The sequence below is a fragment of the Lampetra planeri genome, chromosome 4, assembly GCF_965212315.1.
Source record: "Lampetra planeri chromosome 4, kcLamPlan1.2.h2, whole genome shotgun sequence".
In the NCBI taxonomy this organism is placed as follows: domain Eukaryota; kingdom Metazoa; phylum Chordata; class Hyperoartia; order Petromyzontiformes; family Petromyzontidae; genus Lampetra; species Lampetra planeri.
Window position 1 is genome coordinate 19,743,366 of NC_136110.1, and position 15,018 is coordinate 19,758,383.

Consider the following 15,018-nt stretch of genomic DNA (forward strand, 5'->3'; position numbering starts at 1 on the left):
GGGATGTTCAGGACCTCGATTGTGGATGCAACTGCAAAAATCCGTGGCCTGAAGGCAGTTTGTGCCTGTTATGGCGACAACCCTAGTATCCGCTGGTGGACACCAGTGGTGAGGGAACCTATCAAGTTGAAGAAGGAGGCTTTCCGAGCTATGCTTGAAAAAAGGTCTCCCGACTCTATTGAGAGGTACTGGCTTGCCAAGAGGGTGGCAGCTGCAGCAGTCACTGAAGCAAAAACCCTGGCATGGGAGGAGTTTTAAGAGGCCATGGAGAGCGACTACCGGGCAGCCTCAAAGATGTTCTGGCAAATTTCGATTTAAAGCTTTCGTGACTGCAGGGATTCATCTTCTTGGTTCTTTCAGTAAAGTCACGTAGAAGGGAAGTAAAAAAATAATAAAAATAAAACATAATATAACAATTCTCACGACGTTTCGGCCACAAGCAGCCGTCCTCAGGTGAAAACCAGGTCTGTCGAGGCGACAGCGTCTGAATGAAACAGCACACGTGCTTGGAGCATATATATATAAGCTGGGTTGGAAGGGGGTAAAAGAGCGCCTTGACAAAATAATGAGTAGTACTAATCACATACTTGCATTTCCTATAAATATGCTAAATGCCTCTTGATATGCATATTCTTTTGTCAAGGCGCTCTTTTCCCCCCTTCCAACCCAGCTTATATATATGCTCCAAGCACGTGTGCTGTTTCATTCAGACGCTGTCGCCTCGACAGACCTGGTTTTCACCTGAGGACGGCTGCTTGCGTTGTGGCCGAAACGTCGTGAGAATAGTTTTATTATGTCTTATTTTTATTATTTTATTACTTCCCTTCTACGTGACTTTACCGAAAGAACCAAGAAGATGTTCTGGCAAACCATCTGACACCTTAGGAGAGGTCGACGGGACGTGCCCCCGGCTGTTTTCAGTAAGAGTGGTGGAACATTGACATCGACTAAGGAGATAGTCAAGAGGTGGAAGGAACACTGTGAGCTCCTCAATTCGAGGAACATGCCCTCCTCTCAGGAGGCAGCCCTGGAAACAGCTGGAGGGGTCGGATCCATCAAGGCTGCTGAAGTCGCTGCGGTGGTTGAGGGCCTTCATAGCGGCAAAGTTGCTGGGGTGGACGAGATTCACCCAGAGTTGTTGAAAGTGGTGGAGAGTGTAGGAGTGTCATGGTTAACACGCCTCTTCAATGTTGCATGGAAATGCGGGTACAGTACCTCTGGATTGGCAGACTGGGGTCATGGTTCCCATTTAAAAAAGGGGACCAGAGGGTGTGCTCCAACTACACAGGAATCACACTCCTCAGCGTCCGAGGTAAAGCTTATGCCAGAGTGCTGGAGAGGAGGCTACGCCCGGTGGTGAAACCTCAGATTCAGGAGGAACAATGTGGATTCCATCATGGTCGTGGAACAATGAACCAGCTCTTTTCCCTCTCACAGATATTTGAGGGGTCATGGGAGTATGCTTCTCCAGTCTACCTCTGCTTTGTAAATTTGGAGAAAGCATATTCTTTGGGTCTTTCGGTAAAGCCACGTAGATAGAAAACATTACAAAAATCTAAATCATGACGTTTCGATCGCAAGACAAGCAATCGTCTTCAGGTGAAAAAGAGGGACATTTTTTGAGGGAGGCTGTTTATAAAGGTTTAGAGATGGGCGGGGCAGCTAATGTTAATGTAGGAGCGAGTAGGAGAGAGCGAGTAGGAGAGATACATTTGTTTGTAAATGTAAATGTAAGCTCGGTGAGGGCCAAGCTCGGCTTGGAGAAAGCATATGATCATGTTCCCCACAATGTCTTGTGGGAGGTGCTGTGAGAGTATGATGTACCAGTGCCGCTTTTGTGCACTATCCGGTCCCTCTATTCCCGGAGTGAGAGCTGTGTCCATATTCTTGGTGTTAAATTAAAGTCGTTCACTGTGGTTGTTGGACTCTGCCAAGGGTGCGTCTTGTCTCCTGTTCGTGATCTTCCTGGACAGGATATCAAAGCGCAGCCAAGGTATGGAGAGTATCTAGTATGGGGGCATGGAGGTGGCGTCGCTGCTTTTTGCAGATTATGTTGTCCTCGGTCTGTGATCTGCAGTATGCATTTGAACGGTTTTATGCCGAGTGTGAAGCAGCTGGGATGAGGATCAGCACCTCCACATCTGAGGTCATGGTTCACTCCCGGGAGACGGCAAATTGTTTTCTCCAAGTGAGGGGGAAATAGCTGCCCCTAGTGGAGGAGTTTAAATACCTGGGGGTCTCTTTCGTAAGTGAGAGCCGGATATCGGTCGGCGGATCGGTGCGGCGTCCGCAGTGTTGAGGGCATTGTACTGTTCTCGAACAAAGTTCTCGGTTTACAGGTCAATCTACATTCCCACCCTCCCCTATTGTCATTAGATTTGGGTAATTACCGAAAGAATGAGGTCATGGGTACAAGGGGCCGAAATGAGGTTTCTCCGCAGGGTTGCTGGGCTTACTCTCTGTGACCGGGTGAGGAGCTCGGTAATCCGGGAGAGCCTCCGAGTAGAGTCGTTGCTCCTCCGGATCGAGAAGAGCCAGTTGAGGTGGTTCAGGCACCTAGTACGGATGCCCCCCGATTGACTCCCCCTGGAGCTCTACCGGGCACATCCCACTGAGCGAAGATCCCGGGGCTGGCCCCAGACACGCTGGCGAGACTATGCCGTCAACTGACCTGGGAACACCTAGGAATTCCCCAGAAAGAGCTAGAGTCTGTCCCCAGGGAAAAGGAGGTCTGGACTGTCCTACTCAACATCCTGCTGTCGTGACTCTCACCAGAACAAGCGGACTGAGAAACGAACGAACGAACAATTATTAGCACACCGACCAGAATTTTATGAGCTATAGCCTTGGTGTGTCATATATATGCATACGTGGAAATGCATATTGCGACTTTACACTTAACAAACCTTCGCCATTGTTATTGCATAAGGTTAGATTTTCTCAACTGCGGAATGTGATGAAGCTGAAATGGAGCAGTAATACACTAATGTTAACACAAACATCTCTGTTTCAGGCTCTCAGCCACATCGACCTGCACAAGTTCCCAGTGAATTGCCAGCCGTAAGTGTGACTCCCAGCACCTGTGCTTGAAGCATTGTTTGTCAGTTGTAATAGGTAAAGGTGAAGCCCTGCAATTACCTGCTCACACCACTGTTAGCAGAGAGGGTCTCCACTAGAGGGGGCTCTGAAGAGCCCCGCTAGGAATCCTCGATTGCCAATAAACTGCCTGCCTAGTTTCAGGAAAAAGACAAAGACTCCTTTGAGATTAAAGTCTTGCAACAGTCATCATGGGTTACTGGGATTACATCACACTTCTTGGGAACCACATACTGTATACAAAATAACAGCTTCAGTGCTTGTTATGTCAGGCTACGGAGAGGCTTTGATCAAAGTCTTGTCAATTATCATTCTCCAATTATTTTATAATTTTGTAGTTTCAGAGCCATTTTACACCAAGCGGAAGTCGGCTGACGGTTTTTATTTTGCGGTTTCAGTTTATTTATTTTTATCAGTGGTGCAAGCAGTGGTTGTGTTGGCACACGCCGAGGTCATTCATTTCCACAGATGTTATTTGTACCCTAAAACTTAGTATTTGTAAAAAATATAATCTAGGCATGTGAAAAAAATGCTTGGACTTTGATTGCTTTAAATATTAAAAGAACAATTAATGGGCTAAATGTCAAGATGACAAGGTTCGTACATATTTAGAGCATTCAGCTGAGTACACTCAATATTGTTGTTTTTCATCAATATCAATAATGTTAAGAGTCAAGTCGTGGTGGCACACCAGGCCATGGCTAACATTAATTTGAAAGTCATATCAAAACAGTCGTGGGCACCTCCTTCACCAACCCACATTGACATATTGAAGTATGCTCAAATAACACCCATGACTAATAGAGCACGGGGAGACCTTTATTCGGCGGTGGATTGACGGACTGTAACACCATTCGTTTTAATGTTAATAGCGTATCATTAATAATGTTGAATTAGCATCTTGAGCTGTGATAGCATTCAGCTTCATAACTCAAAATCGTCTTGTTAGGAACTGAGAAGGATGACGATGTGGTTAGAATGCTTAACGCAATCAGAATGCTGTGAATTCAGTTTCCAGTTAGGGGTCAAAGCAGCCTATCACCGTCGTCATCATCACCATCCCTCTGAAGTCAGTAAAACGAAATGCGGCTGACTTTGTGGCTTCGCTCGATAACTTTGTATCCGTTTGTGTGCACTCATCCCTCTGCAGCTGTGCCTTCTTCCTCTTTAAAATAAAATAAAAACAAATGGTCAAACAAGTTTATCGCTTGCAGAAACATGGTGAAACGTTCCATCTTCATAATGTCCCTAATTTATTACTAAAAATGATTGGAGAGGTTCGCACAGTGCTCTATTAGAACGATGACCAAAGTTTGATTTCCGCCCATGGCTAACACAGTGGCGAGTGATATCTGAACCGGTCCTGGGCCCCATCCTCCTTCGTCAACACAATGACCATCACAGTGAAGTATGGTCAATTAACCCCGTGGGGCAGGCCTTCATTACGTAGCGGACTGATGAAAGTCTGTACATATAATAGTATTAATACTGTATTTTATGTTTCACCCACTAAGAACACTACTCTATAACCCCATTTTAAAAAGAGTAAAAATATGAATACAGTGTTGTCTCTTGCTTAGGCAGATCTCATTGAGTCTCAAGACCTGTATAAGAAGGGAATGCATTGCAGCGTCAAGCTGGGTTTCACTGGAGTTAAAGTTCTTGACTCTTAATTAAAAGGTTACCAGTTAAAATAATTGGCTGGAGGTCGATTCAACCTATAATCCCTCACTAGTTTCTGAAATTAAGAACACATTGCGGGAAGTCCACATTGGTTGTCCTTTGGATAGACTGGCCACTGTTCAGGGAATGTGGAAAGTTGCCAAAATATATAAACATTGCCCTAATGCCCATCTGTTGCGTTTCATGGAGCACTGGCCGATGTAGATGTTTAAAGTTTGCAATGGATTAGTCTACAGAAACTTTATGTTCTCTTTCATACCACATAGTCCAACTAGGTTTTAAAGTGTAATGAGCTTTATGGTCTAGGCCAGGGGTCGGCAACCTACGGCTCCGGAGCCGCATGCGGCTCTTTACGGGCTGCTTCTTGACGATATGTACGTGAGTACAGTATGTACTCAGATGCATTGCGGCTCTTGAAATACTGAATTTTGTACCGAATTGTAAAGAAATGGCTCTTCTTGTTATTTTGGTTGCCGACCCCTGGTCTAGGCCCTGTCACCAATAGCTGTACCAAAAACACATGCATCTGATCTTTCATTTATATGATGGCATAACCAATGTTTCGAGTTCACGTGAACCAATCTATTCACCCCAACATTGGGATGGACGTCCTCTATGGCACGTTCTCTCCTTTGCTGCTATTCTGTCACCAATCTCCCCTTCGCTATTTCCCAGCTATGTGGTCTGCCCAAGCGCACTAGCATTTTGAAGTCAATAGTATGTCTAACTTTTGTTCCTCTTCCTGCCTGTCTCATATTAAGCAACCATCTTCCCATGCTTCTTTGCACACTTTCAAGCCTAATATATTATAATTTCCTAAATTAAGTCTTATAGAAAAAACACATTTAAATTAAATATCTGCCCAGGTGGCTCCAGCAGTAAAATGAGCAGTAGGAAGGTTGATAGCCCATTATGCCTCCATGGTTGATAAAAACAAGTACCACTTTGTAGGTAAGTCAACAGTGTTTGTCCTATGAATAATCTCACCCACATGATAGGAATGAGGATTTTCCACCACTGGCACAGGGCTGTAAACTGGGGATATGCGCTGGTGTAGAGTATTGGCTGCTATACATTTCCACGTGATAAGCCACTTCGTTGAGCTATCATTTGTAGCCAGGTCGCTTCTGAAAAAGAGCTATATAGCTCAGTGGGCCTTAACTGGTAAAATAAAAAAGTTTAGTTTTTAGTGTAATGGTCATTTGAACAAGAAATCACTTTGACTTTTTTCCAAGTTATGCCTATCTCAGCTGGGGGGGTCTATAATGTGTATATATTTTCTGTTAAACGACACTGCGTGTGTTGAGAGAGATTTGTCAATTTAATTGACTGCAATAGTAGTTCTGTGGTGTTGACATTTGGGGTGGTTCCGTGACAGGAAGTGAGGGCTTGCTGACTGGACGAGTTATAAAATATTTTTCTTCATTTCGTTGCTGACAATGGTAGAGTTTGTATTAAACTATAAGTAAAAATTGTGTCGGTATATTTTTAGGGGTTATATTGCCTGTCTTGATGTGCGGTCGCATTCGGACACACAACTCAATATTATGCAGTAATATAATCTATTGTATTTACCTGCTCCCTATTTGATCGCAAAGTGTGTTCATCGGCAAGATAGTTAAACGTGTAATTGTTTTGAAAACGTGTCTTTATGCAGACAGATATTCAAACTCTCACAGGACATCAACAAATTGGACCCAAAGGGAAAGTGGAAAGTTGTGGCTGAATTAACAAAAAGGTACGTTTTTCTCTCTCTCACTCTGCAGCATTAGTATAGCAACACATGTACATGTGCAGTGTGTACCATCGCTTTCCATGGGATTAGTATTTGCTGTGTGTATTCCTAGAACAGTGATTCCCAACCCGTGGTCCAGAGATCACAGGTGGCTGATGACGCAGTGGCAAGTGGTTTGCAGCACTGTTGCCGATGCTACGGTTTGGACTAATGTTGACGCGTTTAATGTTAACACGTACTGTATGCTTTTCGTGCACGGCGGTCCAGAAAGGTTGGGAACCACTAGCCTTCGGGTGAGGGCAACTCATGTAGCAAGATCTCATTCAAGGGGGGGGGGGGGGTCATACATAAACCAAGGGGGACGACACAGAGCTAAACAAACTTTAAACGAATGCCATTACTAGAACGGCTTTTGTCAGTCATGCTGTATGAGAAATATTGTACCAACATTGTTTGACTTGACTATCAGAAATTAAAAAGGGGGACTGGGCCTTCAGCCGGGGATGGGGGATCGGGGGAGGGGTAGGACTTGGGGCGTGCGGTTTGATTGGCCTACCAGAAAGTAGCGGAGGAAATAATGTACACTATTAGAAATCAGACGTGATTGAGGTACGTCATTGTTTCTGGCAGGTTCCAGGTGTCTCCCACTGACATGTGGCAAACGGGAAAGGAGAAAATGACACGGTAAGGATGGCAGTGCTTTGTGCAATCGGTGCTTCGCATAGGGCAGCTCTGCATCTTGCTATATGGTAGGTGGTTGCCTTGAAACAGCTGATAATTCATGAAAGCTCATCTCAACAAAATGTGTTCTTTTGTAGGGACCGACCGTTAAACAGATGAAGTGAGGGAATTATATGGTTCATTCTATGGTTCATAATGTGGGTATAAGATTAGAGGAGGATTGTCAAGTATGTTCATGAAACTAGAGTGGGTTATCTTTTTTTTTAAGGCGGATTGTTATCTTGATTTGAAGCTTTCGTGACTGCAGGAATCCATACTCTTTGGTTCTTTCGGTAAAGTCACGTAGGTATAAAATCAAATAAACTGTTTTAAAACAGTCTGCCTCAGCAGCAGACCATGCTTTCCCACCTGATGACGGACGCTTGTGTTGCGCCCGAAAATTCGTGATTTATTTTATTTTATACGTACGTGACTTTACCAAAAGAACCAAAGAGTGCGGAATGTTATGTTTGTTTAGACCAGTGGTGGCCAATCCACTGAGCATTGCGATCCACCGCGCCGTACGTTGCCAACCACGCTAATCGGAGGTGCGCGGGAAGGACAACAACAAACCAAACACAATAAGTAATATTTTAAAAAAACTTTTTTTTTTAACACGCTTTAATGAAATGTACCGTACGAGTAATGGCAGATCTCCACCACTCAAGGAAGTGGCCCCGAGGCTTGCCATAACGTAAGGGGCCGTTGTGATTTACAGCCAACGTCAGTTGAGCGTGGACAATTAGACCCAAGCCGAAACATAATATTTAAAAAAGATTGCTTACATTTTGTTTTTAATGATAGAATATAGTATTGTCATCGGTATGACATACGTATACAAAGTTTGCAGTCGATACCACATTGGGAAGTGGGTTAAAATTTAGTTACAAGATTTTAGGATAAAACAACTGCCAGATTTGAGGATACAACAACTGCCAGAGTTGAGGATACAACTGCCAGAGTTGAGGATACAACAACTGCCAGAGTTGAGGATACAACAACTGCCAGAGTTGAGGATACAACAACTGCCAGAGTTGAGGATACAACAACTGCCAGAGTTGAGGATACAACTGCCAGAGTTGAGGATACAACAACTGCCAGATTTGAGGATACAACTGCCAGAGTTGAGGATACAACAACTGCCAGAGTTGAGGATACAACTGCCAAAGTTGAGGATACAACTGCCAGAGTTGAGGATACAACAACTGCCAGAGTTGAGGATACAACAACTGCCAGAGTTGAAGATACAACAACTGCCAGAGTTGAGGATACAACAGACAGAGTTAAATAAAAGCATGTAAATAAAAAAACATCCTAGTCCAAACGGTGTTAGGCCAGAGGACGCGGTCTAACACCTTTTGAGACGAGGCTCAAAAGAAAGCTGTCTCTGGTGTGGACCAATCAGTTTCAAAGACAATGCACATATATAATCAAAGTATGTTTTTTTTACATTCTGACCACAAGTATTGTGGTTAATGCAGACATGATTCCTTATAAAAGGTTTCAGTTTGGTGTTTTAACATCTTAACACCTGTTTTGTTGCCAGAAAAAAGGGGAAATCCTATTCTCATCTTCCGTGTAGTCGAACAGACTGTTGGGACAAGTTGTGTTAATGATTGCCTATGAAGAAGGCCAGCAATGCACACGAGGGGGTGGGTGGACAGTACCACGCTCGGCCGTCTTAGTCTCCCCGGTGGCGATGTTTACACACCGCACCAGGTACCGTCATAATTTAAGATGGAGTCGACCTAGGGGAGGCCCAGGACTGTGTTCGTAGCGCAACGCGCTAACCACTACACCAACGCCCCCCATTCATGCGTGTACCCACGCGCATGCACATGCATTCATATGGACACACGCATGTATGAACACACATGCACAAATACAGTGAGGGAAAAAAGTATTGATCCCCTGCTGATTTTGTACGTTTGCCCACTGACAAAGAAATGATCAGTCTATAATTTTAATGGTATGTTTATTTGAACAGTGAGAGACAGAATAACAACAACAAAATCCAGAAAAACGCATGTCAAAAATGTTACAAATTGATTTGCATTTTAATGAGAAAAATAAGTATTTGACCCCCTCACAATCAGAAAATTTCTGGCTCCCAGGTGTCTTTTATACAGGTAATGAGCTGAGATTAGGAGCACACATTTAAAGGGACTGCTCCTAGTCTCAGCTTGTTACCTGTATAAAAGACACCTGTTCACAGAAGCAATCAATCAATTAATCAGATTCCAAACTCTCCACCATGGCCAAGACCAAAGAGCTCTCAAAGGATGTCAGGGACAAGATTGTAGACCTACACAAGGCTGGAATGGGCTACAAGACCATCGCCAAGCAGCTTGGTGAGAAGGTGACAACAGTTGGTGCGATTATTCGCAAATGGAAGAAACACAAAAGAACTGTCAATCTCCCTCGGCCTGGGGCTCCATGCAAGATCTCACCTCGTGGAGTTGCAATGATCATGAGAACGGTGAGAAATCAGCCCAGAACTACACGGGAGGATCTTGTCAATGATCTCAAGGCAGCTGGGACCATAGTCACCAAGAAAACAGTTGGTAACACACTACGCCGTGAAGGACTGAAATCCTGCAGCGCCTGCAAGGTCCCCCTGCTCAAGAAAGCACATATACATGCCCGTCTGAAGTTTGCCAATGAACATCTGAATGATTCAGAGGACAACTGAGTGAAAGTGTTGTGGTCAGATGAGACCAAAAATGGAGCTCATTGGCATCAACTCAACTCGCCGTGTTTGGAGGAGGAGGAATGCTGCCAATGACCCCAAGAACACCATCCCTACCGTCAAACATTGAGGTGGAAACATTATGCTTTGGGGGTGTTTTTCTGCTAAGGGGACAGGACAACTTCACCGCATCAAAGGGACGATGGACGGGGCCATTTACCGTCAATTCTTGGGTGAGAACCTCCTTCCCTCAGCCAGGGCATTGAAAATGGGTCGTGGATGGGTATTCCAGCATGACAATGACCCAAAAACACACGACCAAGGCAACAAAGGAGTGGTTCAAGAAGAAGCACATTAAGGTCCTGGAGTGGCCTAGCCAGTCTCCAGACCTTAATTCCATAGAAAATCTGTGGAGGGAGCTGAAGGTTCGAGTTGCCAAACGTCAGCCTCGAACCCTTAATGACTTGGAGAAGATCTGCAAAGAGGAGTGGGACAAAATCTCTCCTGAGATGTGTGCAAACCTGGTGGCCAACTACAAGAAACGTCTGACCTCTGTGATTGCCAACAAGGGTTTTGCCACCAAGTACTTAGTCATGTTTTGCAGAGGGGTCAAATACTTATTTCCCTTATTAAAATGCAAATCAATTTATAACATTTTTGACATGCGTTTTTCTGGATTTTGATGTTGTTATTCTGTCTCTCATTGTTCAAATAAACCTACCATTAAAATTATAGACTGATCATTTCTTTGTCAGTGGGCAAACGTACAAATTCAGCAGGGGATCAAATACGTTTTTCCCTATTCTTAGGTTTTTTCGGTAAAGTCACGTAGGTAAAACATCAAAATGAATGAAAACGTTTTTCCCTCACTGTACATACGCATTCACATATACACGCACACATACTTAGCTGCAAACGTACACAAACTTGAATACATATGTACAAAGACAAAGATCCCCCGTAAAGCCTTGCCAGACTGTTAGGGCAAGTGCTGTAAGCGAACACCCATGAAAGCCGGCACCGTACACGAGGGAGTGAGTGGCCAGCACCATGCTCGATGTTTCCACACCGCACTCGGTACTAATTTGAGGCCGAGTCGACCTAGGGGAGGCCCAAGACCGGTTCAGATAATCTTCGCTGTTGTTGCGCGTGGGCGGGAATCAAACTCGTGCCACTGGGTTCGTAGCACAGCGCGCTAACTGCTGCACCACCGCTCCCCAAACATATGTACGCACACATTCATCAATTACAAAGAACCAAATTTAGCCAGATACACCATGGAGCACCTACTATAAGCGCCCAGTGAAGGCTGCCTCGATTTAAAAGGCGGTGGTGTGACCCACGCCATGCCTGGCCGTCTTTGTCTCCCCATTGCTGATTTTTCTTGTTGACACTGCAGCAGTTATTTAGTTAAGGATACGCCAACCATGGGAGATATCAATGCTGATGGTATCCCATGGTCAGGAATCGAGCCCAGTTTGCAGGGGATTGCGGCACATGTGAACCACTGACAAAGACACACACAGAGACACCCCGTACTGTATAGACTTGTTATTAGCGAGCACCTGTGAAGGCCGGCATGGCACATGAGGGGTCGGTGTGGGCAACCTTGCCTGCCTTTGTCTTCCCACTGCTGATGTACACACACTGCACCAGGTACTACCGTTGAGTCGTCCAGGGGGAGGCCCAGGACTGATTTACGCATGCATACGTACAGCACTACATCCTCTTTCTCACACCATGTTTAGTCATTCACCGCAAATGGATATTTCCCAATCGACCGTCAGCAGCGCTACTCTTTACATTTGAAGGAAGTTATTTTCTTCCCCTAATATCCTCATCACTGCCATAATTCTTAGAAATGTTGTGCGGACGCAGTCTGCTTCCTTTCCGCAATGGCAGCACAAGCTCTGGGTCAACTTTCGCAAAACGCCTTTGGCAAATACAATATGAAACCTTCTTATTCCTTATAGTTGGGAGGAAAGTTGACCGATGATGCCATAATGAACAACAAGGCCGGGTGGTAGCAGAGTGGTCAAAGCGTTTGCCGGCTGAGCTAGTTTCTGTGGAGCCGATGGTTTGGGTCACGCTACAGGTACTGGTACCCCGAAATTTCCGCGTGACAATGTTTTTGCATGTTAACGTTGAATATGTTAACGGTGGTTATCCGAATACAGAGCCTGGCAACCACCACGAGAATGTGAAATTTCGCCCAGGGTCGCAAACGGAGATAAATACCACCCATGCTCATTTCAGAAGGCGGACAATTAACTTTTTTGATTTGATATTTTCTTTACTGGCGAATTTTTTTTCAAATTCAAATATTTTGCTGATTGAGAATGATGTAACATTAGAATGGGGTTAGCGATAAACTGCCAGGAGGTGGCAGTGTTTATTTGTGTGGGTTTTCACTCAGGTTTCTTCAGTTTTAATTTTTTTCACCAAGTGAGAACTGAAGATAACATGATTGAGTATCATTTGCAAGAGTCACCAAAATAATAAGCAAATTAAAATAATAAGAAAATAACCAGGCCTATAGAAATCAGAGCAAAAACAACTGCGTTACATAATAAATTTAAAGTATCACAGAAAAATAAATCAATATTAAATTAAATACATTTCATATAATTAATTATAGATTGGGCAAGTGACTTTTGAAAAACCGTGCATAATCTTTTGCATGGCAGGAGGGAAAAGCAAGTGTTGCAATTAGAAGCCGACCGAAATTCTGTTTCGGCGCCAAAAGTTGGCAAATGGCTTCTTTCGGCACACTTTCAGTCTGGTTTCGGTTTCGGCCGAAACTGATATTGACTTTCGGTCGTCATTCGTCAACCGAAGATCTATTTTTAGAATATAACGCTAGTGCTATGTCTATCACTGCATATCGGCCGTTCAGTCGGCGCTAGGCAATCCTATGCGATAGGCTGCAAACACACACAGGTCAGCAGCAGCAGCCTGGGAGCGAGGTTACAGCCGCAACCACGGTCTGCTAATGTATATACGACCGGTCAACAGATGGCAGCCTGTCTGGCTGAATGCGGAAAAACTGTTGTTTCTTAACTACAACATTCGTTTGTTTGGATATAATTACTAAGTAAGTAACGCCTAAAGATTTGATATTTAGCGACTCTTACTGCAGGCTCTGAATGATTAGTTCTAGATTTAGTTTTAATTAAAGTAGCATTGCGTCATGACATATTTCATAAATCTTGTGTTCAGTAACTTCGGTTATATACCTTTCTGTTTCAGTCTCGGTCGAAAGTGCAGTTAAACTTTCGGCTTCGGTTTCGGCCGAAAGTATTTTTTTTACTTTCGGTCTGGTTTCGGTTTCGTTCGAAACCAGAAATTCAGTTTCGGTCGGCCTCTAGTTGCAATGTTTTCGAGTCGAATGCTAAGTTTGTTCAACCGGTCCAAGGAGGCAGCAGCAGCAGGCTCAGTGTAGATCGCGGGATGTTGTGTGGACGGCACATTTGTCGTTGATACGTTTGATGGTTTGGACTTCATAGTCGCAGTTCGGAAATTATTTAATCTTCCGTTTGCTGGAAGATGGCTGTGCCAAGTGAAATTAAGTTACAGAGACAATACTCTTTAATATTTGCTGCTTATTTTCAAGTATGTAAGCGGACAAATATATACGTCTAATGCAATACAAACACTCTAAAATGGAATTGACCAAATATCCCAATGCAGGGCCATTGTGAAAAAGTCCTGAGAGTGATAATTTAATGGGTAAGTAATTGTGCTTCCCACAGCAGTGAATGATTTGGATGAAATGAAATGTCAAAGCGGTTTCCGGTTATGCAATAGAAAAAAAATTGTGAACTTGTCTCGAATGTATGTGGCTATTACACAAGGATGAGCGTTTTCACAAACTTTGTAGCTGTGGTGACACATGGTCATTGATTTCCTATTGGCTTCTTGCTGCGGTTAATTTATGAATATTTCTGGTCAAATTGCTATCATCTCGGTGTTGTGTATTTAACTCAGTGAGATCCTATTGAGTGTCGTTATTTCTTGCAATTGTCGTGACCGAAATTCTCGACCACTCACCTGAACCAAACGTGCAGCCAAACAGACTTAGCAGGAGGTAGGTGCCAAGAGGCCTGCATGGTGATTGATCGGGATGCAAGGTTAGAAGGGATTGGAGGAGAGGTTCAAACTGAGGCGACGGTTGGGAACCGTTCGAGGGAGGACGGGGGTTGGCTGAATGGAGGACACTGAGAGACGTTTCGAGATATTTGGGCTCCGAAAGGGTTCAAAGGGGAAAAGCACAAGGGGGAGGGGACGTTGAGCTTCAAGGGTAAAGCGAGAGAAGCAGGGCCCAGTTTTGGTGCTCTGTCAAATAAAGAAAGGCTCCAAGTACAACATGTGTTGGCGTCTTTACACAATGGAAACCGCATGAAGCATATCTTCATTGGGGTGGTAATTACAATGTTTTACAGTTTGGTTCTGGGAAAGGTTGAACGTGAATATCTTTACCGCAACATAGTCACATAATGACCTACACGATCGTACTGGCCTGCTTTGTACGTGGCTAGCAGGTGGCAGTGCAGCAAGTGGGTTCACAAACCCATCTGAGCAGGCCTTTGAGTGGTATTGCCCTGCACATGAATAATTGTACATGTTATATCCTCCAAGCCATTTTATTTTATGCATGCATTGGTTCCCTCCCAGGCTCAGAAAACCCATCAGAGAGGAATTTTCCAAACACCACAGTTGCAGGGCCCTGTTGAGAAGACGTTTTATGAGTCAGTGAAAATAGAGGACATGCTGAGTTGACAGTATTTGGTGTTGGTGTGGTTGTTGTTGTTGCTGTCTCCAAATTGATTTCGCTACAGACTCGTGAAGACAGAACCACCAACTCCTCCTCCTCCCGACTACAAACAAGACTTGCCATATAAAGGTGCATTATTTTAATCAATTTGAATAATTTCCACATTTGATATTAGTGTCATTCTTATAGTGCAAGGCTGTCATAAAGGTTCCATTTCACAGACAATCTACAGTAGCTTTGCAGTCGGGCGTGATGATTGCGATGTGTTTTCCCAATTGAGTAATTGTTTAAATATGGATAGTGAGGTTGGCACACGGCCTA

General features: G+C 44.1%; 1 protein-coding gene across 9 annotated transcripts in view; it reads left to right on the forward strand.

The window, feature by feature from the left end:
• Window positions 1-15,018, forward strand: part of LOC144717789 (lymphocyte cytosolic protein 2-like) — a 50,196-nt gene that overhangs the window by 14,554 nt on the left and 20,624 nt on the right. For all 9 annotated transcript variants that reach the window (XM_078593443.1, XM_078593441.1, XM_078593444.1 and 6 more), the window contains 4 exons: window positions 3,014-3,060; window positions 6,437-6,517; window positions 7,145-7,198; window positions 14,762-14,826. In XM_078593443.1, the coding sequence (XP_078449569.1) occupies window positions 3,014-3,060; window positions 6,437-6,517; window positions 7,145-7,198; window positions 14,762-14,826 (247 nt within the window). The remainder of the gene's footprint in view (window positions 1-3,013; window positions 3,061-6,436; window positions 6,518-7,144; window positions 7,199-14,761; window positions 14,827-15,018) is intronic.